Source organism: Rhinatrema bivittatum, chromosome 2 (genome assembly GCF_901001135.1).
Source record: "Rhinatrema bivittatum chromosome 2, aRhiBiv1.1, whole genome shotgun sequence".
NCBI lineage: Eukaryota > Metazoa > Chordata > Amphibia > Gymnophiona > Rhinatrematidae > Rhinatrema > Rhinatrema bivittatum.
In genome coordinates, this window is record NC_042616.1 from 345,850,833 (window position 1) to 345,877,047 (window position 26,215).

A 26,215-nucleotide genomic window follows, 5' to 3' on the forward strand; every position below is an offset into this window, starting at 1 on the left:
TATTGATGTAACATTTGTAGTGCAGGCTTTTTCCTGGTTAGGGTTGTTGCTGTTTGAGTCCTGGGAGTTATTGTTTTGATAATGGCAGATTTTTCTCTTAGGGTAAACTGGATTCTTGGCAAGCTATAACAGCTTTTATTGGAGCTATATAAGTATTATCCAGAAATACTGTACGTGAGTTACTGAGATAAAATAGGACCCGTCTTTAGATGTGAATATCTCTGATCTGATATCTAAAGAAGGAGCTATGTAGTTTTAAAAGCTCTTGTACAATATTTTTAGGTAAAAGTATTTATTTTGCAGGTATTTTTAGGCAGCCTGGCTTGTTCTATTTACTTTATAGGTGGTGTATTGGTGTTTTAGGGCCTGTTGTAATATTTACATTGTTGCTTTATTATACGTAAGGTCTTTTTATTTGAATGCTGGCAGTTAGTGCTATTTTGATATGGGAGGTTTACTATTTTGTAATTGTTTATTCATGGCTTTCTGAGGGCCAAGCTCACACCTAGTGCATATTACAAAAATCCTAATGCCATAAGGGTTCCAACTGTCTTTTGTATGTTGGGTAAAGGGGACAGAGGGCACAAGACTGTTGAAGGTTAGGGAGGGATGTGTGGAAGGGTAGAGAGAATGGAAGGAGCAAGATTGTTGTGACTTGGGAGTTGAGGGGGGGGGGGGGGGAGATTTGGAAGTGGAAAGGGGGCTGAGGGAGTGAGACTGAATTCCCAGCTATAAATATCACCGCACGCCACTGTTTGCTTTTAGAATATGAGAGTCACCCATAACAGTTTTCAGCATTTTATTTAGAATAGTAGCATGTAAATATCACAGCTCTGTCACTTCTTAGCTAAGAGAGAATAATATTTAGGTTTTATTAAAGAAAATAAACGCATAGACATTCCAAAAATAAATAGAAAGCAAAAAATGTGTATGGGTGAAATAAGCTTTTTCACTGTCAGCGTCTGTGAATTTTCAGCACTGTCAGGAGCAGTTCTATTTTAAATGCAGCACTTTGCTAGTGAGCAGGAATTTTCTTCTCTCAGCTTTCATATTTTAGCACTTTTTTCAGGCTTCCAGCTGTGCATCTGCATTGGCTGGGATTTTGCTTCCTTATTCAGAGGGATCAGTGTGCTTTTCAACAGTTCTCTGTCACTCTCTCTCCTTTTGCACACACCTCAACTATGCTGAGTGTAAACTTCCTGCGACACCCAACTTTCATTTAATTTAATCTACTCCTTACCTGATCTGTACTAATAAATATCAAATACCCCTAATTAGTCCTGGGAGAATTCTGCGCTACTGCGGAGGGCAGAATTTGTGCAGAATTCCCACCCTGCGCAGAATTGCCAAATTCTGCGCAGAAAATGGCAGAGAAGATGAAGGCCCCGGCGTTCATGGCGAAGATGAAGCCCCGGCGCGTCATGAGCAGCAAAGATGAAGGCCTCGGCACGTCGTGAACTGAGTGCGTGCCATTCGTGGTGAAGAGGAAGGCCCTAGAGCGCCATGTGCGGCGAAGATGAAGGCCCCCGGCATTCTGCAAATGGAGCGGGCCTGTTCACAGTGAAGATGAAGGCCCCTGTGGGATGCGATTCGCTCTGGTGTAGGTGAAGGCCCTGGTGAGAATGAATGTGTGGTGTGTATGTGAGAGGGGAGGGGGTATGGCGGAGGAGGTGTGAAGGGGAAGGGAGAGCGAGGAGGAGCACTCTGGGGACAAGGAAATATTTACAGTACCTGAATGCAATCTGCTTTGATATGTCTTTAAAGCAGAATATTAATAGATTTTAGTATGCATGCTAAACAATTTTTAGTGTGAAGTTTACCAAATCATCCCCTCAACAGTCTCCTGTAACATTGGTAAAAACTGATTTAACTTTCATAGGTCAGTCATGTGGGTAAGTAGATTTTCAGTCTTCTGAAATAATGCATGTACCTTTATAATATACACAAACTTGCTTACATAAGAAAGAGATGTTACAGGATTCCATATGCCCTGGGATCAGGCTCCATAAATAAATAAATAAATAGATAAATAAATGTACTACAAGCGGTATCCTCTATTTCTTTAAATTGGCAAATTTTAGACCATAGCCACTGCTTGTCTACTCCTCTGGATACCAGAAATTCTTCAGTAGAAACTCATGTCTAGCCTACCTTCTGCTATGTTTTTTCAGCACTACTGTTGGTTCTTGGAGCAATGAGAATAGAGAAAAAGAATCAAGTTAGTCATCCCAAAGTAGTCCCTTATGAGTGCCACAAGGATCGGTTTTGAGACCAGTTCTGTTCAATATCTTCATGAGCAACACTGAGGAAGGGATAAAAGGTAAAGTTTTTCTATTTGTGGGTGATATTATGATCTGCAACCAGGTTCAGTGCTTCCATTAGACAAACTAGGCAGTAGCCCAGAGCACCAAGATTTTTGGGGCGGCAAAATCTTGCCAGTGTGAGTTTCAAAGGGGTGCTGGACCAGAGCCAATACTACCAAAGAAGGGAGAGCAGTCCTGAAGTCACTGCTATGGATAGGAAGGAGTGCTGTACTGGAGCTGCTGCTAATAGATAACTTGGGGGAGGGGGGCAGTGAATAACCAAAGGAATTGAAGCAATGTCACAAAGCGATAGCTAAAGCCAGAGGGATGCTGGGCTGCATAGAGAAAAAGAGGTGATAATGCCTTGGTACAGGTCCTTGGTGAGGCCTCACCTGAAATACTATGTTCAGTTCTGGAGCTGTATCTCAAAAGGGACAGAGATAGGATGGAGGCGGTCCAGAGAAGGGCGACCAAAATGGTGTGGCGTCTATATCAGAAGACTTATGAAGAGAGCTGAAGGATCTAAATATGTATACTATGGAAAAAACAGGTGCAGAAGAGATATGATACACACCTTCAGATACCTGAAAGGTTTAAAGGAAGCAGGTACTTCAAATCTTTTCCATTGGAAAGGAAACAGTAGAACAAGGGGTCATGAAATGAAACTCTAGGGGAAAATCAGGAAATATTTCTTCACAGAAAGCATGGTGGATGTCTGGAATGCCCTCCCGGAAGATGTGGTGCTGGCAAAAACAATAAACGAATTAAAAAAGGCATGGGATGAACACTGTGGATCTCTAAAGGTTTGAGCTTGTAAATGAAGAAAAGGGAGCATGGGGGTAACCTGCACAGAGCTGCACTTACTCCCATAAGCAGCTTGCTGGGCAGACTGGAGGGAGTCTTTGTCTGCCATCATGACTATATTAATACATAGGCTTCCTTCTCTCAGTTTCAGCTAACCTGTCTATCTCTTTGTCCATGACTTGGCTTTTTGAAGTGCTTTCTACTGGCTTTGGATGGGGCACTGATGCAGTTTCTTTTATAAACCTGCTTAGGTCCCAGGGCTAGGCTGCTGCATTCCTTGCAGAGCCATTTTCAATTAAACTTTTGGGAAAACCTTTAGGTAGCCATTACTGGAAGTATACTCTTTCTTTTGTAAACAACATGGATAATGAAACAATTGTTTTTAAAGGAAATAATTTTTGGAAGCCAATTAGGCCCAACCTCCTGCCTATGGAGTTTTTTTTGTTGTTGTTAGTTAAAAGATCCACATTAATCAGCAGTCAGTCGAATAGTATTATGGTGGAAAGGCAGTAGCGAGTAGGTAGACATTGATATTGTGATGATAAATACATTTTTTAAGTAATAATACATTTATAGTATGTGTCTCCAAACTGTATACTAAGTAGCACAGCAGCACTATAACCTGTACAAATCATTTTGGTGTTTTGAGCAAAAACAATCAGTTGTGAACAAATTCATTTCAAATGAACCAGGATTAGAATATATATATAAAAAGCTACTGCTTGCTAACCTTCTGCTGTGATGACCATGTTGCTTTCCTTCAGATCTATTATGGGACATATCAGACACAGCCTGGGCTCTTGCTTCTGACTCAGGCAAACACCGTTCTGATTCACAATCATCCAATTACGGTCATACAGCAATCCTTGCTTTCCTACAGGCCACTGTGAAACCTAATAAAGTTCATGAGACAAATATAAAATAATGGACAAATTGCATACATTTTTTAAGAAATATCTTTAGCTATAGTAAATGCAATGAAAATAAATGCATGTATTTATTTATTTCCTAATTTATAGTCCACCCATAATGAGATCATGCTAGGTAGATAATAAAACATAAAATAACATAACATAATCTTCATATACAATCACTGTAAAAATATTCTAATACTGACATGCATTTAATCTAAAACATTGCTGTGAAACATTTTAACATCACAGAGAAGGCCCAAGTTTGGGTCTCTTTGAGACAGACTTTATTTTATTGATATATTTAGCCATTTTATATACCATCGTTCCACATGAAGATCGCAACGGTTTACATCATGACATACATAAGATGAATTGACAAATACAATCACTTGGGGTAGATTTTAAAAGATGCGCGCGCATGGTTATAACCGCGCTCGCATGTGGGCAGCATGTATTTTACAAAGTTTGCGCATATGCGCACAAACTATGCAAAATACGCGCATGTTTCGTCCGCGACTTGGGTGCATCCATCGTGCGCAGTGCGCGTATTTGTGCGTGTTGCATCGCACACACTTTTGTGCGAGCCATGCATTTGGGCGCGCGTCTGTGTGCACGCGAACATGAGGGTAGGACTTCCCGCTCCTTCAGTGCATGCAAAATGGCTGGCAGGGGGAGGCAGCCAAATTTCACCACCAGGGACATAGCTCTGCATAGGGCATCCTCTCTGTTTTGCATGGGGAGTTAGGAATGTGAGGACATAGGCGGGGCAGCCTTTGCTGGCCCAGAAAGGCATACAAGACCCTCTGGTTCCTCTTCGCCCTCCCTCACGTCAGCAGTGCAAAGGCTCATCATCAGGAGCACCTTCTCGCTGATGACTGAATAGGTGTGAGGGGTGAGCATGCCTTTTAGGAGAGGATGGTCTGGAACACGGATGGGATCCTCAGGGCCGTACAGCTGCTGGGCACAGCTGTAAGGGCCCTAGGTGATCTCATACGGCAGTCCTGACCATCCTCCCTTGTCCCTGGCCTCCCTAACTCCCCGGGGTTTTTTGGTCCCTAGTTCTCCCATTCCCATCCTTTTTATTTTAAGAAAAAAAATGTTTTTCTTTAAAAAGACAAAATATTTTTTATAAATGTTAGAATAAATGTTTTAACAGTTTACCAAAGGTGTTTATTTTAGAGAGCGGTTGAAGGGAGGGTGCTGATGGATGGAAGGGGGGGGGTCATGGAAAGGGGAAGGGGGGTCATGGATGGAAGGTAGGGTCAAGGGGGAAGGAGGATGTAATGGATGGGTGGGGATCATGGATGGAAGGCTGGCTCAAGGAAGGGGGGCATGGATGGAAGGATGGGTCAAAGAAGGGGGGCATGGATGGAAGGATGGTCAAGGAAGGGGGGCATGGATGGAAGGATGGGTCAAAGAAGGGGGGCATGGATTGAAGGATGGGTCAAAGAAGGGGGGCATGGATGGAAGGATGGTCAAGGAAGGGGGGCATGGATGGAAGGATGGGTCATGGAAGGCGGATGGGGGCTCATGGAAGGGGGGATGGTATGGATGGGAGGGTGTTGGCAGGGGGTGTGGGTGAAGCAAGAATGGATGAAGGGGAGTATAGTAATAATCAATAACATACACAAAGAAAAAGAGACTGGTTTCTTTGATGGTAACACTTCAACAAATCTTCCAGTGGTCAAGGAGGAACAACCAGCTGACAAGCCAAGGAGGTGTGGCACAGTCAGCACCACCAGCATTGCAATGAAGATCGGCAGCACCGTCACCAGCTACACCTACAGCTGTGTTGTCCAACTACATAGAAATGCAACACATATAGGAAAACTCATGACTAAGAATTCCCTAGCTATCTTCTCACTATTTCTTCACAGCTGTGGGCCGCAGGGAAACACTCAGGGCGGGGGTTGGGAAGTGGTGTGATATTGAGAACTGAAAAGTTCTGTGGTATTGAGTTCTAGAGATGTGAATCGTGTTATCGATTTCGGCTGGGGGGGGAGGGAATCGGATCGTCGCGGTTTTGTCTTTTTAAATATCGTGTAAATCGTAACTCGGGGGAGGGCGGGAAAACCGGCACACTAAAACATCCCTAAAACCCACCCCGACCCTTTAAAATAAATCCCCCACCCTCCCGAACCCCCCCAAAATGCCTTAAATTACCTGGGGTCCAGAGGGGGGGTCCCGGTGTGATCTTTTACTCTTGGGCCTCCGGTGCGTTGTAGAAATGGCGCCGGCGCTACCTTTGCCCTGTCATATGACAGGGCAAAGGTAGCGCCGGCGCCATTTTGTTTTTTGTCCCCCGACGTCAGGAGCGTAGGAGATCGCTCCCGGACCCCCGCTGGACCCCCAGGGACTTTTGGCCAGCTTGGGGGGCCTCCTGACCCCCACAAGGCTTGCCAAAAGTCCAGCGGGGGTCCGGGAGCGACTTCCTGCACTCAAATCGTTTTGCTGTACAAAATGACGCCGGCCATACAGCGTATGGCCGGCGCCATGGCCTCCTGACCCCCCCAAGCTGGCCAAAAGTCCCTGGGGGTCCAGCGGGGGTCCGGGAGCGATCTCCTACGCTCCTGACGTCGTTTTGCCGTACAAAATGGCGCCGGTCATACGGCATATGGCCGGCGCCATTTTGTACGGCAAAACGATTCGAGTGCAGGAGGCCTAATGTTTTTATGTTTGATGTCAAAGGTTTGAATGTCTACAGGGTTTGCTGGAGGCACTTCTTCAAATAGAACTGTGATAGGGGACCTGTGGGGGTGGTCGCCCGAGTACAGACATTATGAGTGGTCTGCGTGGGGGAAGATCTTGTGCCTCTTGGAGCAAAATGGTAGTGTTTGTGTATGTATGGTGCTTGAGTGTGAATGGAGGTGAGTGTATGAGGGGGGGGGGGATGGACTCAGGGGTACAAGTACAGTTGGGGAAGACCGAGCACGGGAGCTCTTAGTTACCAAGAATGGGGCAGACACACAGGAGGGATCTTACTCTCGGGGCCTAGGCTGGGAAGCCCTGAGACCCTAGTCATGCACAACCAGAAAGAGGGCCCTTTGCGGGATCCTTTTACTACTACATATCCCGCAGATAAAAATGATTAAGGTCAAGGATACGTCTCTAAATGTTGATGGATTACATTCTCCCATTAAGCGAAACAAAGTACTATCCATGTTCCGCCGCTTGCGCTCAGATTATAGAATTCCTACAGGAAACCCATCTGACAGATAGAGAGCATGGGAAATTGAAGAGAGATTGGATGGGGCGCTGTGTATACTCGTCCTTTACCTCTCAGAAGCGTGGGGTGGCCATCCTACTCCATAAACAACTTTCCTTTCAGGAAGACTGGGTGTGGCATGATCCCGAGGGTCACTATGTAATAATGGCAGGAACCTTACATGAGCAGAAAGTGGCTTTCTGAAACATATATGCCCCTACTGTGTATTCTCACGTTTTCTTTACTGATTTGGTGGCCTGTCTCATGGACCTAGGTGACTATAGGCTGGTGGTGGCTGGGGATTTTAACACTGTACTGGATAAAATGATAGATTGTAATCCCCCTAGGCCTGGGAGCCTTAGAGATCAACAGATGGGAGTTAGCGTTGTACAACAAGAGCTAAAACTACTTGATGTCTGGCGGCTACTACATCCGGGGGAGCAAGATTATACTTTTTATACACATCCGCATCAAGCGTATTCCCGTTTGGATTATATCCTGATATGCTATTCTCGAGAGCAGAACAGGCGACTATTGGCACCATATCTATATCTGACCACACTCACGCTTCTGTGCGTTTAGAGCTCGGGAGCCAGGCCCACCCCCCATTCTCGTGGTGATTGAGTCCCGACCTTTTCCTTGATAAAGCTTTCTACACTTTCTTGCAGGATTGCTGGGAAGATTACATAAAATCTAATTCTACCCCCGAAATCTCTGTTGCCACACTATGGGAGGTGGGTAAGACGGTGATTCGGGGACACATCATCGCATATGTAGCAAAATTAAATAGGACCCGTAATAAGGAGATCTTGCGCCCTACCCAGGTCCTCAAATTTCTTCAGCTGCAGCATGTGCAAGATATTACTGACCCTGTGCGCTGCAGGTAGAACATGCCCGCAATGCCTTAAATTTTCTGTTACATCAGAGAGCTACTAGTACTAAGTCCCTACGCTATTACCAATAGCAGCTGTACAAACATGGTAATCGGCCCAGCAAACCTTTAGCTAATTTTGTCAGGATCCGACAGCAGAAATCTACCATTACAGGGAGGCATAAAAGATAAAAATGGCAATCACCAAGTCTCACAAGCGGACATCTCCTCCCGCTTTTTAGAATTGGATAGCGTTCTTTATAGTTCCAAATCTCACAATGCCAAACTCTCTGCAGTATTTTTCCAAAATATTCCCTGGCCCTCATTTTCTTCTGCCCAATCTGCTCTCCTGAATACACCGATCTCAGAAGGGGAGATTTACCCAGCGATACAGGGCCTGACACTGGGGAAAGCCGCGGGGCAGGATGGGTTGGGGGCTGAATTCTATCACATACAGAAATTCCCTCTCCTTCCCAATTTGACCTCCTTTTATAATGACTTGGCTGCTACTAAATCGATAGCCCCTAATATGAATCAGTCGACGATTGTGGTGCTCCCCAAGAAGGGTAAGGACCCACTGGACATGGAGGCATATCGCCCTATATCACTTATAAACGTTGACATAAAGATTTTTGCTGCGGTTTTAGCAGCTCGGCTAAACTCCATCCTCCCAGAACTGATACACCCAGATCAAACGGGGTTTGTTAGGGGTAGACAGGGGGTGAGAAACATCTGCCGTCTCATAGCGGTTCTAATCTACTGACCCACAGCAAAGGCGTTGATTTTGAGCCTAGACACTGAAAAAGCATTCAACTCCATATCTTGGGGGTACTTATTCTGGGTTCTGCGGCAATATGGGATTAACAATATGTTTATGGGCTGGATGGAGGCACTATATAGCACCCCCAGCTCCTGCATACTTATTAACGGATCGCTAACGGATCCATTCTCTCTCCACTGTGGAGTGCGACAAGGGTGCCCCCTATTGCCACTGTGGTTTGTCTTGGCACTTGAGCCTTTGGCAATCCGTTTGCGCCGTGACCAAGATTTCTGGGGGTCTTAGCCTTGGGGACCACCAGTTGAAATTAGCTATGTTTGCAGATGACATTTTACTCTTTGTGGGATGCCCACGTACAAGTATTCCCGCCATTATACGACTGTTCAACCATTTTAGGGTCCTAGCGGGACAAGATCAACTTTGCAAAATCGGAATCACTGGCTCTTGACCTGAGGTTACACCACACTTGGGGGAACACTTTCTACAGTGGTGATTTAAAATGTAAATGTTGTATAACATGTGTTAGTGTCTGAGTTGTATTGGTGATGTTGCGGCTCTCTGGAAATTGTTAATAAAAAACATTTTGGGGAAAAAAATAATTAATTAAAAAAATCATTATTCTGAAGCCCATAATAGACTGTAATACTCCCCTCATATGTTTTAATGGAAAACAAATTAAACTAATGACAAAATAAACCCAAATTTTGTTTATGAATTGAAACTAATGAAACAAATATGAGTCCCAAAAAACCAAACGAATGAACTGAAATGAATTTTTTCCTTCTGCGCATCCCTACCAGATACTATTTGCTTTCCTCCTTGCAGCACTTTAAAAAATAATATGTAGAATCTTTAGTGTTAGACGTTTCTGCCGGGGATGTAGCCCAGAAACAAGATTTGCAGATATGTAGGTTCTTATGATATATGTCTGCTGAAGTCATATGAGATGCACTATTGTGAACAGTGCCTAAATACCACCTGTGCATGGGCACATTACCATGCCACTTTACCGCTGTGCAGTAAAAGTATGCTTTTAGCGCCTGCAAATTAAATGTACATTAAAAGATGGCAGCTATGGATTTTAATGTGGCTTTAGTGATCCAGGATAAAATGACATGAAATAGAAGGCAAAATAGAGAGCTGTTTACTCTGTCTGTTCACCTACTTTGTTATGGTTTAGAGCTGGAGACTGCAGGGTGCAAGCAACATTCCTTCTGCTGTGATTTGACTAAATTGGCACTGTAATTTATAATAATAAATGCATGGCATAGTGTGCATACTAACATTATTTTGTCTAAATAAAGGTTAAAAGTGACACATTCCTCTATGACCTGGATATATTACTTGGCATTTTAAAGCAAACTAATTATTGTTCTCACATTTTCAAAGGCTACGCATCTTAAAATATAATTTTCATACTATATGGGATCGACAAATTTCTTTCCTTTATTTTTTGATAAATTTACTTTTTGAGTCATACTTCATTACTTCAGGCTTTCAAAAGGCTTGGCATTTTCAAAGTTATTTCCAAATCATTTAGAAAATTATATTTAAAATGCAGGTGATTTGTCACTGCCTTTGACCTCAATTTTCCCTTGGATGTCAGACACTGACCCAACACTGGTAGCTTTTTACACAGAAAACTCCAGTGCTGTTGACATTTATCAAATGGTTCCCCGGCATAATGCTGGATAAAGTCAGATGCTGGGTCAATGTGCATGCCATACACCTACTTCACTGCACATTATTTAATGAAGTCATCACTAAGGTGATCGTGTTATTAACATGGCAAACATAAATAAATAAATAAAAAAGAGAAGCAATTAAAATCTTCAAAGGGAGAAGATTCAAATAGTGCTGCAACATTTAAATGCCATATTTCTGATGCAAATGTAATTTTAATGCTAACATTTCTTTGTAATGTAAATCACCCTCTTTTTAATTATAACAGAGTAATCATGTTTTTTTCCCAGTTGTCAAAGGGCCATCAGTGCCTGCAGTCCACGATGCCATATTTCAAGAGCACACTAATTACTGTTATTATTCAGATTTTAATGCCTTTGCTGGATGTTTTACAGATTACAATAAATTTTAGTGGCCCAATATAAGACTTATGAGGGTAATTCTGTAACTGCCCACATAGATTTAAAGTCAATTACCTGTGTAGTTTACACTGGTTTTCATAGTGAAGGTATTCGGGTACTATCCCTTTGAAAATTATCCCACCAAAACTACAGGCACAAATTTACACCTGCTAATATGTGTGGATAGGTTTTTTTGGGGGGTGGGGAATGAATCCATTCTTTTACAAATGCAAAAGTCTGCATGTCAAAGCTGACCCTTCCCCAACCTCCTTTGCTCATAGTGAAAGTACACACATACAGGCCCTGTGTGCATATTTTTCTCCACATATCTATAGGAAGGCAATTTTGTAGAAAACAATTTTCATGGATAAAACATAGTTTTACCCAATGAATGACTTTGAATATTACCCGCACAATGATCAGCTAAGAGCCCAGATGTCTCCAGGAGAGACATTGTAAAACTTGCTCGTCAAAACATTTCAAACATCTGGAAAAAATTTCTAAAGAATCATTTAAACATTTTGGAGAAATTTGAAAATGTTGCTTTGAATGTCATCTAACTGGATCTGCTGTGATTATAAAAAAAAAAATGAAGCAAACTTTTCATATTTCTTGAACTTTTGTCAAATCTGCTTGTAAAAATTTGATGGCTTTCGCCAGGAGATTTAAGGAAAATCCAAAAATTGCAGTGAACTCAAATCAAGGCTCAAATCTACCTGGTTCCAGTTTTGTTTCAAATTGTTTATATGCCTCCAGAAGCAATATAGCTACTAGAATTCTGCATGAACAAGTACATTTTTTTAAAATCATGATATACGTTGGAAATAATTACAAAGAGATGTTTCAAATATATTATAGGAAAGAAATGCACACTAATGTTTCAAAGCATAAAGGTCCTCCTCTACACAAAGCCAAACTCATTTTGTAACTGTGGGACATGGCTGCCTGCAGCTAGAATTGTTACCTATTGGACAGTCTTTGAAGAGTGTTGGAAACAAGTCGTGCTCTTCAGAAATCTTTCTGCTGTATGCATATCTCATATTTTTAAATATAAACATTATATTCAATGTAAGAAAATCTTTTCCCCCAGCAGTTCTCCTATTTTGCATTATACCAAACAATGGCACTGGCACGTCAGACAACTGCCTATTATAACAAGAAGTTTAACTATATGCATTACCTCATATGCACTGCAAGATTTGATGGGATAGAGGTAAATGTTGGTGAGGGTGGCTGGCTTCTTGGTGCCCGGCAGGGATGTTCTTGCACCACTGGGCACAGCATGTCCGTTTCTTTCCAGCTCAGGCAGCTGCACATTGCGGACCTCATCAGTCACGGATGGATTTTTAGAAATACCATTCTTTGAGATGAAACCTTCCTGTAACAATTTATGAACAGTAAGGCTGCCCTTGTTTGCTTGGTTATTGTCTGCCTGGGATCTCACAGATTCTGTAAGAGCTTTTCCTTGGATTGTTTGCAAGGCTAAATTCATGTCTCGCTGAAATGGCTTTTTCACAAAGGAGTCCACGATGAACTTCAGAAAGACCTGTGAATCTTCAAAAGTGGACATGTAGCCAAATGATATTCTGATGGATCCTAGAGGACGCCCTTTAATCAGATCAATATCATCTCCACAGACATGGCCCATCTAATATGAAAAAACAAACAATCCCATTATGTCTCATATTTTTTCACATCTTGCAAATATTGTTGAAACTTTTACAATAACAGTACACTTGTATGCAGTTCATTGCTCCTGGAGAGCCAACCATCAGGGCTCTCTTATGACAGAGAGAGAGAGAGAGAGAGAGACTAGTTATAATGCCCTCACACTAGATTAGGTATTTATATCTCTATGGGAGGCCCACCTAGTAACTCGAGGTGAGGTTTAGGTAATAGTGTAGGGGTTAGGAGCCACTTTGACATTCAAAGTGAGACGTATGAACAGAACAGTGCTCTCTTGTGAAGATTTGATGACCTTCGGAGTGAGGAAACTCACCCAAAGATGAGATTTGTGCAATGTTCTCTCAACCTAGCTTGATGTTACCCAGGTAGAGAGTCCATCAAGCTAGGTTGAGAGAACATTGCACAAATCTCATCTTTGAGTGAATTTCCTCACTCAGAAGGTCATCAAATCTTCACAAGAGAGCACTGTTCTGTTCGTACGTCTCACTTTGAATGTCAAAGTGGCCCCTAATGTTATTGTTTGTAAGGTTTTGGGTGGACCCTTGGACACTGTGGCAGCTGACCATGCCCTCAGGGGGAAGTCCTGTGAGGGGCCACAGGTCAGGCTCAGCTTTGGGACACACAACACAGAGTTATATCTTTTATTAGACAGAGTTGAGAAGCTACCAGAGGTGGCAGAGTGAGTAGATGATGAAGCCCAGCTGGGCTAGGGTTCCTCAGGATACTGGAACAGTGATTCCCTATATGGCTGTGCTGTAGTGGAGAAAACTGAGATAGTGAGTACAGTGGAGCATACACTAAGTTCTGGTATAGAGCCTCGTTGGTAAAGTTACTCACACAGCAGTTTCTCCCGGAAGGTAACACAGAAGCTGGAATAGAGGCAGGCCCTCGAGGAGCGAGTACCTGGTTCCAGGGAACAGCTCTGAGGAAATAAAGTTGGTTACTCACTGATGATGTAGGCAGCGGTTTCTTCCAAGCAGTAGCGATAAGTTCAGGCAGCGAGTCAGGGAACATGGGCCCTCGAGGAGCGAGTACCGGTTCCTGATAGCGACCTGAAAGAAATGAGAGAGGCCCCCGAGTTGGAGAGGCAGATTAGCTAGGTACGGAGAGTGAATCCCATCCGTAAGGAGATCCTTTGCTAACTCGATTAGCTAGCAAAAAGTGTAGGCTTTTGTATCCGGGATGCGTGATGTCATCACAGGAGGACGCCCCTGAGGTTCGCGCTAAAGGGAGAATAAGAAGCAGGGCCATGCGGTGCACATGCCCTATGGTACCTGGACAACATGGCGGGATGCAGCACCCAAGCTGGACTGGGGATGCCGGAGAGGATGGCAGGCAGATGCTGCGGCAGCCAGATGTCCATCAACAGCGGGAAGAGTCGCAAAAAATGTAAGGTGGGCGGAGTGGAGACATCGGGCAGCAACAGTCGTAACACCTAACCCCTACACTAATACTAAACCTCACCTTGAATTACTAGGGGGGCCTCCCATAGAGATATAAATACCTGTCTAGTGTGAGAGTATTATGGCTAGTCTCTCTCTCTCTCTCTCATAGGAGGGCCCTGATAGCTAGGCTGGCTCTCCAGGAGCAAACAATCATAAAACGTTTGCTACAAAACTCCAGCTCACATTGGGATTCAGTAGTTTCTTTTAAGGTTTTGTAATAAAGTTTTACTAGCATTTCTAAACTAAGGTCCAATGTCATTGTAACCCTGACTTAAATGCATACTTTCTGGTTTAAAATATTTAACTTTATTTACATCATGTACTTTGGCAACTAAGAAAAAATCATGAAATATCCTGCCTTCTCCAGGTAGGGAAGACAGACTATGTATGCATTAAAATCACCATTTTCTGTTGTTTCTTAGTCTTTAATGCAAAACCAGGGATGTGACTTGATATGCACTACTAATTGGACTTTAATATGGATTAAATAGACAAATATATTCAGACAAACATTATATTCATTTTCCTTTAATATGCTAATGTCCTTTATATTTGATATCTGGCTAATGAAACTAAAAGCTGTCATCCTGGTATTACTGTAAGCATTTTGGTAAATTTAGTTGCATGAATAGTGCCAAATTGAAAGCACTGGAAATCAACATCCTCAATTCATCTACTGAACAGGTAAAGCATGATCAGTGAGTGCAAGTTTCCTCATGCTGTACTGTCAAGAAGCCTCAAAGCTGCTTTGATGGGAGGCATCTAAGGTTAAGAAGGTCATTCAAATTCTTTAGCTTTCAATCTCTTGCCTATCTGCTGAGACTGACAATAAAGGTGCCACTTAATTGTGGCAGTCGTTTCAGATTGATTCAGATGTATGGCCACAGCAACTGGGTTGAGATCCCTCACCAACTCCTTTTGCATTAGCTACCAGTTTTCATGTGGCAATGGCTTGCTAGTATCCTGAGCAAGACTTGATCTAGTTACTTAAATGTGGAAATCTCTGTATCCCTACAATTCATGGAGTTACTAGCCTCTAACAATACTATGACAAGAAAGAGAGAAAGAGATATTTTGGAATATCAATAGAAACTGGGTCACTAGGAGGGAGAAAAGGAGAATACACATTTTTTTTTGTGTCACCTTATTTTTATATGTCAACACTTAACATCCAAACTGCAGTTGGTGCTGACCTGAAAGTACTGTTTCATATCCTCATTACTCATTCCCAGATGTTTCTGGCAGGCCCCACTGTTACAGAAACAGCCTGTGCGGACATGAATGTGGTAGAGGCTGGCCAGCTTGTCAACCTGACAAATTAAGCAAGAAAATGAATGAGTAAGTAGCAACTCTATGTCCTTGAGTTGAAGCATGGACTGTGAAAGTGTTCATAATATGCATCTATTCAACATAAATATACTTTCATTATTGACACACAGGCCTTGACCTGTGACTTCAGGGAGCACTGTTAGCTTATTTTGTTTCCCCTTCTTTCCTTTTGTTTGACTGTATGTATAAAAACCCTTCCCACCACTCTATGACTTTTCTGGAACACAGGTGGTAAGTTTGACATTAACAGAGACCATATTGTGTTTCTGGTAGTTCTGGACTTAAGGAGTTAAACTTACTAAATATCACATTAAGCTATGTAATGTTTAGTGATCCACTGGTTAATGCAAAAAGTTGACTACACCTCAAGAGGTATAGTTAACTTGCTGTGAGACCATTAATAGATTAATGCACTTGCCAATTTCTCAGTTCTGAGTCCTCCACCACCAAGCAAGTGTAGAGGCTTTGATCCCCAATGACCTATATTCCACTTTCTGAAGCAATTGATGGATGTTCTGAGCCTTGATATTCTTCCACATCCTCACCTGCTGCATCCAATGCTGGCCAAAGTCAGTAGGTGAGAGAAGAGATCCCTAATCTCTTTTACCTTGCTTCCACTGAAGTATTATACTTTGGAACACTTTACCAAACCATCTTCGCTCGATATCCAACCCTGCACATTTCAAAAAATCTCTCAAAACATATCTTTTTCAACTTGCATTCAACACGTCTTCTAATTAAACTTAATCATCAATACCGAAATTACCCTCTTAAACATAGTTACACCCATTACAATCCCATTTATACTACACATAACTACAACATACCTGCTCATTCACACATTTCCAACTATCATACCCTTCTCCCTTCTTCCCTTTATCTCATATAATTTTTACGCTCTATTTCTCCCACTTCCCCTTCCTCCTCCCGTTCCCCTTCCCCCCCTTTTTCCCCTTTTCCCCCAAAACAATAAGCCCATGGTTCCAAACTTTTTATATTTTTAATAACCTTATATACTAGCATTCTGTCTAGTTATTACCAATTTTTATGTAAAGTTTAAAAATTCCATTTTAATTTGATTATTTTATTTTTGGTTTTAAATCTGTGAACCGTTTTTGATAAAATTTCTTTTTTAAAAAACGGTATATAAATACTTTTTAAATAAATAAAAAATAAATATATGGCAGCAGCTGACCTGACATGCTCCTTAGAACTGCATGTGTAAGGCAAAGGAGTGCATGAGGTCACTGGGTGCCATTTGGAACACATCTGCAGGGATAGAGAGGAGGGTAGGCAGGGAGGAAGGGATGCCCTTGTTTACAGTGGATCCCTCTATATATTTTATATGGTATTTTTTGGTGTATTACTTGTTTACAGTACTGGCATGATGAGGGAGCTCAGGCAGCCACATGGTTTGGTACTTCTGAGGGTAGGCACTGGGTTGGGGGGCTTGAACTGCCATATTGTTTTTGTACTCAGGGATGGTCAGAGGGATAGATTGTGGCAGCCAGTGGGGCTTGCTTGATTGACACTGGAAACATAGATACATTATCAGCACAAGAACATAGTTACGTTTTCACCACCAGGAAGACACACCCATTACCAATAATGGTAAAACCCACTATTAATATTGTATTCACTAAAGGTTTTATGCCCTGTCCTTTTGTGAACATCACATTAAATAATCTGTAATAGCGTGTGTTAAAAATGCAGGTTGATGCATATTTTTAAGAAGTTTTAGTCAAAAGGCCCCCTTAGCAATGTGTTTTGTAAAATCTCTCCCTTCCCTGTCCCCCCCAAAAAAACATTTATTCTTTTTATCTAAGCATGTGGTTAGAGGGTTTGGACAAGTTTTGCAGTTCCACTAAACCCATATGGGGAAACCCCCAATTATGGTGCACTTTTTTTGAGTCTAGTACACACAAGAAGTTCTGGGTGGGGGAGACCCAGGGATAACATGGTTGCTCCAGGTTGCCTTGTTTGGAAAAATGTTTAAATGTTTTTGTGTATGTCTAAAATGCTACTGGATAGTATTTTAGAGGTGTGAGCTCTGTAGGTTAGTTTTATATTGTGCAAGTTGATCACAAAGTTACTTCCCTGTGGATCAACCATAATAATTTGTCTAATTTTCAGATCCCCTTCCACTCATATCTCCATCGCAACCCTGTTTAAGGAATGGTTAACATGTAAGCATATGTCCAAATCAACTTGCTTCAATCAATTAAAACTATAATTAACTCTACACAATGTATTCAACAATACTTTTGAAAAATATATTGTATTTGAAAAAAATGTTAATAAAAAAAGGTGATGAGAAAATCTTTTTTTATGGAAAGGGTTGGGGTTTCATATTCCATATATTCATCAACTGGTAATATTCCATTACCTTATATTTTTCTAATCATAATAATAATAATAATAATAATAATAATCATAATAATAATAAAAGGTCAGACCAAGGGTCCATCAAGCCCAGCATCCTGTTTCCAACAGTGGCCAATCCAGGCCATAAGAACCTGGCAAGTACCCAAACACTAAGTCTATTCCATGCTACTGTTGCTAGTAATAGCAGTGGCTATTTTCTAAGTCAACTTAATTAATAGCAGGTAATGGAATTCTCCTCCAAGAACTTATCCAATTCTTTTTTAAACAGAGCTATACTAACTGCACTAACCACATCCTCTGGCAACAAATTCCAGAGTTTAATTGTGCATTGAGTGAAAAAAACCCTCCACTCACTGCTATGATGAGGAAGGGATGTGATCCTCGAGTGTGGAGCCCCAAGGCTCAGTCATCAATCAATACCTTGAAAGAGGCCTTCTGAACTGGCCCGTGTTATGTCACCCGGATCCAAACTGCCCCTTCATAGTCGAAGTCGACGTTTCCGCTATTGGAGCAGGAACGGTCTTGAGTCAGTACTCCAACAAGGGAATCCTGGTTCCATGTTCCTTTTATTCACATAAATTCTCTCCCACAGAACTAAATTATACCACAGGGGACCGTGAATTACTAGCAGTAAAACTTGTTGAATTATTAGAAAGGGAATGGTGAATAAAACGGAAAATGTCATAATGCCTCTGTATCGCTCCATGGTGAGACCGCACCTTGAATACTGTGTACAATTCTGGTCACCGCATCTCAAAAAAGATATAATTGCGATGGAGAAGGTACAGAGAAGGGCTACCAAAATGATAAGGGGAATGGAACAACTCCCCTATGAGGAAAGACTAAAGAGGTTAGGACTTTCAGCTTGGAGAAGAGATGACTGAGCGGGGATATGATAGAAGTGTTTAAAATCATGTGAGGTCTAGAATGGGTAGATGTGAATTGGTTATTTACTCTTTCGGATAGTAGAAAGACTAGGGGGCACTCAATGAAGTTAGCATGGGGCAGGGGCACATTTAAAACTAATCGGAGAAAGTTCTTTTTTACTCAACGCACAATTAAACTCTGGAATTTGTTGCCAGAGGATGTGGTTAGTGCAGTTAGTATAGCTGTGTTTAAAAAGGGATTGGATAAGTTCTTGGAGGAGAACTCCATTACCTGCTATTAAGTTCACTTAGAGAATAGCCACTGCCATTAGCAATGGTAACATGGAATAGACTTAGTTTTTGGGTACTTGCCATGTTCTTATGGCCTGGATTGGCCACTGTTGGAAACAGGATGCTGGGCTTGATGGACCCTTGGTCTGACCCAATATGGCATTTTCTTATGTTCTTATGTTCTTATGTTCCAAGAATGGCGTTCTTGGCTTGAAGGGGCGCAACACAGATTCACGATATATACCGACCATAAAAACCTGGAGCACCTAAAGGAGGCCCAGTTATTCAACCTGAGACAAGCCTGCTGGGCCCTATTCTTTGCTCGCTTCAACTTCGAGATCCATTATCGCCCAGCAGTGAAGAATCTTCATGCAGATGCACTCTCTCGTTCTGTCGTGCCAGAAGACACACCCGAGATACCCACACATATTATTGATCCAGCCTGCATATCAATTGCAGTCACCACCATGGTACTTGCTGGGAAGACGGTGGTCCTCCGCCATCTCCGTGAACGGGTTCTTTGTTGGGCTCACAACTCCAAACTGGCCGGTCATCCCGGCCGAGCCCGAACTCTTGAGATGCTCCAAAGGCACTATTGGTGGTCTGGTATGACTAAGGACTCCCGCGACTATGTGGACTCCTGTCTGGTTTGTGCACAGCAAAAACATCTGACTGGCCGCCCATGGGAGCTTCTCCAACCACTTTCTGCACCCACTGAGCCTTGGACTAATCTTTCCACATACTTCATCGTGCACCTGCCTCCATCAAAAGGAAATGCTGTAATCTGGGTCATAATAGACCATTTCTCAAAAATGCCCACTTTGTCCCCTTAACTGGACTCCCATCAGCTCCAGAACTAGCTCTTCTTAAACCACGTATTTCACTTACATGGACTACCACAAGAAATAGTCTCCGACCATGGCTCTCAGTTTACCGCTATATATTGGAGGTCTCTCTGTAAGAAGTTCAATATCATGTTAAACTTAATGTCAGCCTCTCATCCACAAGCAAATGGCCAGGCCGAGAGGACTAATCGGTCTTTGAAAACCTTCTTGCCATTAGATAACTGAGCTGACCTCCTACCATGGGCAGAACTATTCCATAACACCCATATCGCCTCTGCCACGGACGTTTCCCCTTTGCAGTAGTTTTTGGCCATCAACCTCACCTACCACTGCCAGTTCCACTCAGTGTACCCTCACCTGCAGCCCAATCTACAGCACAAACCATTCGCTGGCTCTGGGACCAAGTAAGGGAACGGCTCAGCCAAGCAGCTGACCAGGCCAAGCGCATCACAGACGCCCATCGTCGGGCCGCACCCCTGTTCCTACCGGGACAAAGAGTCTGGCTTAGCACTAAGCACATCCAGCTGTGCTTGCCTTCCCAACAGCTCACCCCCAAATTCATAGGTCCATTTCCCATCCTATGACGGGCAGGAGCAGTCACTTACCAGTTAAAACTACCAGAATCCATGGGGATTCATAACACGTTCCACATGTCGCTACTCAAGCCCTTAACTTTGTCTTGGCCTTCCCGAAGACCTCCTCCACCGATGCAACATTCTACAGAACCCGAAAACACCCTCTAGATGAGAGACGTCCTGGACGTCTGACGCCATAGAGGCCACTGGGAATACCTCCTTTCATGTGAGGGCTTCAGCTCAGAAGAGAATTCATGGGAGTCCTATCACCACATTCTTGACAAGAATCTTCTCCAGGAGTTCCATCGTCAACACCCAGAAAAACACAGACCGGTAAGGGGGAGTACTGTTGTGCATCCTGGCCGCGTTGGTGGTGCCACCGGGCCTGCTCACCTCGTGCTGCCTTCCACCAGTTCTGGCCTTGCCGCAGCTGCTATCTCCCGATGCCCCCGACGCTCCCTCCAGGCGTCCTCGGCTTCTTCCATGCCGCAGGCCTCTCAGCAGAGCTCCCGTAGGGGCTCCGCATCCTCCATTTCCTTGGGCCTGCATCTAGGCGTGCATGTGGCCAACATCTCTGCATTTAAAGGGCCAAGCATGGAAACCCGGCTCAGATGCAATCCGATGACATCACTACCTAGCCCTATTTAAAGCGAGGCCCTGTCCCTAGGACCTCACCTTGGCAATCAGGTCGACACCTTGGTGTTTCTAGAGTTCTTATAAGAATGATTGTAACACCCACCAAAACTGACAGAAGCAAATGATATAGTGGAATAGGGTAATAGTTTTAAAATGAGAATGAGATGGAAGGTGCAGTATATTTTCTCCCAACTGTGCTTGCTGACATCTTAGAGGGCAATTTCTAGACATTCCTTTGATCCACTCTTCAGAGGGAAAGTACTGGTAGTTTCTGTTTGAAAACTGATTACGGGTATAGCCGTGGACTTTGCACCTACCTTTCTTACGAGCATAAAATGTGTTGGAAGAGAATACACTTGTTTCCCTACCTTGCTCTCTCAATCCAGCTAAAAGTACAGGTGTCCTGGACTACCACACATACATTTAGCCAGGCAGAAAAGGGCAATTTATTCATTGGTTTACATTTTGGTTTGCCAAGCCCACAGGCTGAAAAGCAATATACAAAGAAATGAATACAAAAAAAAAAAAATACAATCATAACACCAATAAAATATGACAATATTAAGACATTGTAAATACAACAGAATGTATAAATATAACATAAAATAAACCAAGATAAACCTCTCAAAAAAAAAAAACTAACTAAAATTAGTCCTCCTAGAAGTGGCAGCAATTCAAATGAAACAACCATGCAGTAAATGGGAAACCACTGCTTAAAGGGAATTAAACACTTTCTAAAATAAGTATGTATTTACTATTTAACAGCTCCCTAAATTTAAGATAAATCACTATTTATCTGCATAAATGGCTTAGAAAATTGACTTCTTAATTTCCAAAACCAGAAGGTAGCTGAGAGATTCTAAAATTCATCATTTATAGCTCCATGTCATATAACATTATGGGGGTCATTTTCTAAGGAGTTACCGCAGGAGATACATTCGCAAATCGCGCTAACAGCCGTTAATGCGATTTGCGAATGCAAATTCTTCATTTAGTATTCAGGGGGTGGAGTTTATGTAAAGTTATCGTGTGTGGCGAAACAGCCGCAGTGGTAGTGCAGCTCATAGCTACAACCCTTTCATTCGTGATACAGGCCGGTAAAGGAGTATCATGGTTCATGATATTCCCAGACAGCCTGTTTCAGTATCCTGCAGGTGGGGAGAGTGAGAGTGAGAGTGAGAGTGAGAGAGAGAGAGAGAGAGAGAGAGAGAGAGAGAGAGAGAGAGAGAGAGAGAGAGAGAGAGAGAGAGAGAGAGAGAGACAGACTTCCTATAATGCCTATGCCCTAGACAGGTATTTGTATCCCTATGGGAGGGCCACCTAGTAACTCGAGGTGGGGATTAGGTATGAGCGTAGGGGGTTGTGGGCCACTTTCACATGCAACATGAGACCTACGGAAAGAACAGTGGTCTCTAGTGAAGATATGCTGGCCGTCGGAGTGAGGACACTCACTCCAAGAAGAGATTTGGGCAACGTTCTCTCAACCTAGCTTGTTGTTGCCCAGGTAGAGTGTCCATCAAGCTAGGTTGAGAGAACGTTGCCCAAATCTTTTCTTGGAGTGAGTGTCCTCACTCCGACGGCCAGCAAATCTTCACTAGAGACCACTGTTCTTTCCGTAGGTCTCATGTTGCATGTGAAAGTGGCCCACAACCCCCTACGCTCATACCTAATCCCCACCTCGAGTTACTAGGTGGCCCTCCCATAGGGATACAAATACCTGTCTAGGGCATAGGCATTATAGGAAGTCTGTCTGTCTGTCTGTCTCTCTCCCGCCTGCAGGATACTGACACGGTCTTATTGCAGTGCACGATGTTTTCGCGATTTGCGACTCCAGTTCCGCGAATGGCGAAAACATCACGTGCGGCGATGTTTCCCCACTGCACGAAAAATGCCTTATTTGCATAGGACACGCCCCCTCATGCGTTACCACTGCGATATTGGAAAATGAGGCCCTATGTTTGAAAATGCATCCCATCACAGTAAAGCTGCAGGCATAGAAAATGTAATTAGGTTAAAATTATGGTATTCACATTTATGGATGTACTGTAATTTTGTTCTAGACATCTAAAGAATCTTCATCTCAACATCTCCTTAATGTGACCACTTCTAAATAAACTAGTTTAGTGGAGGGTAGCATAAGCAGACACTGCTTCAGGCAAACTATAGGGCCTGATTTATGAAAGGTTTTTCTTCAAGTCATGAAACAGATCTTTATGGAACAAATGCCTCATTGAAGCACAAGATCCTCACTCAGAGCTTCGGCAACAATTCCGTAGACATCGGAAATGAAAAGAATAGATACACCCATTAGATGCTTCACAAGAGCAGCACCTGCCCTTTGGAACTTCCTTCCAGAACAGCTTCAATAAATAAATACATGACTATTCTCATTTCAGGAAGCAAATAAAAGCCTGGCTTTTCTGTCAAGCCTTTAATGCTGAACCCGGTACCCAAAGTTGATAAAATGACTATGGGAAAATGTCTGGTTTTCACTTGGAATGCCTTAAACATTCTGCTACATTCCAAACTTTTGCTATGGAGTTAGTTATTTTTAGAGTTAGAGATTTTAGTACTTAGGATTATTGATCTATTTAGAGTTAGGCCTTGAGATGCACCATATTTTGTCAAAATATATTGTGATTTTGTTGGTTTTCAAAAATGTTTACACTTTTGTAATATGAAGGTACAAATGTTTGTAAGCTTATATTCAATATATATATATTTTTTTATATACTGACATTCAATCTGAGATATCACATTGGTTTACATTCAGGTACTGAATTTCTCTATCCCCAGAGGGCTTACAATCTAAAGGGCAGATTTTCAAAGGCTACGCGCGTAACATACATGCGTAACCTGAGGAAATCTGCCCCTGTGTGTGCCGAGCCTATTTTGCATAGGCTTGGCAGTGCGCGCAAGCCCCGGGACGCGTGTAAGTCCCGGGGCTTTGCTAGGGGGGGCATGTCGGGTGGGCGGCAAGATGTTCAGGGGGCATGGCCGAGGCCTCCATAACAGACCCCAGGTCAGGAGATGGCATGCCAGCAGCCCGCTGGTGCATGCAGAGTTACACCTGCATCTTATAAACTCCAGTGTACTGTTTTTTAAAATCTACCTTTACGTTTTTTGTACCTGAGGCAATGGAGGGTAAACTGACTTGCCCATGGTCACAAAGGAGGACTCAAACCCTGGTCTCCTAGTTCATAGTCCACTGCTCTAACCACTAGGCTATTCCTCCTCCCTATTTATTTATTTGTATTTATTGTGCAATTGTTTTCCCGACTTAGGCAATGTCAATGAAATTGCCTAATTCAGAATGGTTCAGGAGAACCAAAAAATGATTAAATTTTTTCCAAAATTTTGGAAAAAATTCAATTTTGAGTTAGTGCGCACTAACTCCCAATAGTGCGCACTATCGGGAGTTAGCGCAATCCTGCGCAACCAAGAGTATGCCAGATTTTAATAGATACGTGCGTATCTTTTAAAATCCGGGGTCAGTGCGCGCAAGGGGGTGAACATTTGTGCACCTTGCGCATGCTAAGCCCTGCGCGCGCTGCCCGTTCCCTCCGAGGCCACTCCGAAATCGGAGTGACCTCGGAGGGAACTTTCCTTCCGCCTCCCCCCACCTTCCCCTCCCTTTCCCTACCTAACCCACTCCTCAGCCTTATCTAAACCCTCCTACCTTTATTATAAAAGTTATAAAAGTTTATCATAAAAGTCTGATATCAATTACGCAAAATAATTAGCAGCTGTATAATTACATGATTAAGTTGCCAAATGTACGCACATAAGTTTTTTATAAAATAGCAACTTACATGTTTAACTGTTGGCGCTTTCCAGGAACATCCCTAAACCACCTCTTTTTGCAAGTGTATATGTGCATAAAACCCAAAGTACTCACATACTTTTGATTTTTATAAAATAGCGATTGCGCGGGTACTGGGTATTTGTGTATGCATATGCTAATTTTAACATGTGCAACTGTTTAAAAAATTCACCCCCTTATGTGTAAATGACAACTTTTAAGTTCTTTCCTAATTTTCAATGATAGGATTTCTAAATCCAAAAAGGATAGGGAAAGATAAAAGATAGGCAATAAAACAAGATCAATTGGCTAAAATGCTATCAGACAATAAATGTATACACTTTAATTGCACGATAAATCATACACATATGTAAAGACAAAATAAAAACAAAGGAATTGAATTAGCACACATTTGAAGCTTGTGAGCAGTAGGGACAATCATTAAAACTTCAACCTCATTTACTCACCATAAGAACATAAGATATACCATTGTGTATCAGACCAAATGTCAATTGAGCCCAGCATACTGTCTCTGACAATGGCCAGCAGGGTTGTGCAGCCCCAAAATCTTTTATTTGGTTCATTTTTTCAATTTGACTTTTTTCATTTTTATTCCATTTGTTTAATGTTTATTTTAGTTCTGTTCATTTGCTAAACAGTAAAAAAAACCACATTATACCAACCCCCCAAAACCCCAAACCAATAAATAAAGTGCCTCTGTTGACTCTGGCTGGGTCTTCCTGGGCCAAAAACCTGGCTAGAGTCAATGCTCAGGCCTAATCCTCTGCTGGGCCTGGTGCTGATGCCTATGTCTGGCACAGAGAACTAGGCCTGCGCCAGGTCTGACATGGAAGCCTAGGCCCAGGCTGGAACCTCCAGTTCTAGTTGGTGCTCTTTTCCAAGCATATTGAATCATTTTTCAAGTGCTGGGACCTTGGAGGGAATATTTGGGGCTGGGCCTTATCACCTAGCCTTGGCCTAGGCACCAGGCCCAGCCTGGTGCTCAGTACTAGACCTGGCTGAGGCCTCAGCATGGATGCAGGGCCCATGTGCTAGGCCCCTGTATTGGTCCCAGCTGAACCCAGGTAGGTTTTGGATGGGAAGGCCCAGTCAGCTGTGCCAGAGTCCCATTTTTATAAATATGCCACAAACACAAAAATTTCAATATTTTGGGATATTTTCGTAGAAGGCTATTTGTGGTTTGCTCCATTTAGAATAAACAAAAAATAGCCTTATTTGTTGCATTTTTGGCATTTTTTTTACAAATGGATGCACATCACTAAAGGCCAGACTGGGTCCCAAGTACCAGGAAGCTCTCAGAGTAATTGGTGGCTTTTCCATATATTCCTGTCTAAAAATATTTTAGGAAGTTTTTCAAATCTCTTTTAAACCCTGT

General features: G+C 42.6%; 1 protein-coding gene across 2 annotated transcripts in view; it reads right to left on the bottom strand.

Moving 5' to 3' along the window:
- MOCOS (molybdenum cofactor sulfurase) overlaps positions 1-26,215 on the bottom strand; it is a 728,537-nt gene that overhangs the window by 107,255 nt on the left and 595,067 nt on the right. For both annotated transcript variants that reach the window (XM_029589863.1, XM_029589864.1), the window contains 3 exons: positions 15,284-15,400; positions 12,140-12,607; positions 3,838-4,000 (listed from right to left, as the gene is read on the bottom strand). In XM_029589863.1, the coding sequence (XP_029445723.1) occupies positions 3,838-4,000; positions 12,140-12,607; positions 15,284-15,400 (748 nt within the window). The remainder of the gene's footprint in view (positions 1-3,837; positions 4,001-12,139; positions 12,608-15,283; positions 15,401-26,215) is intronic.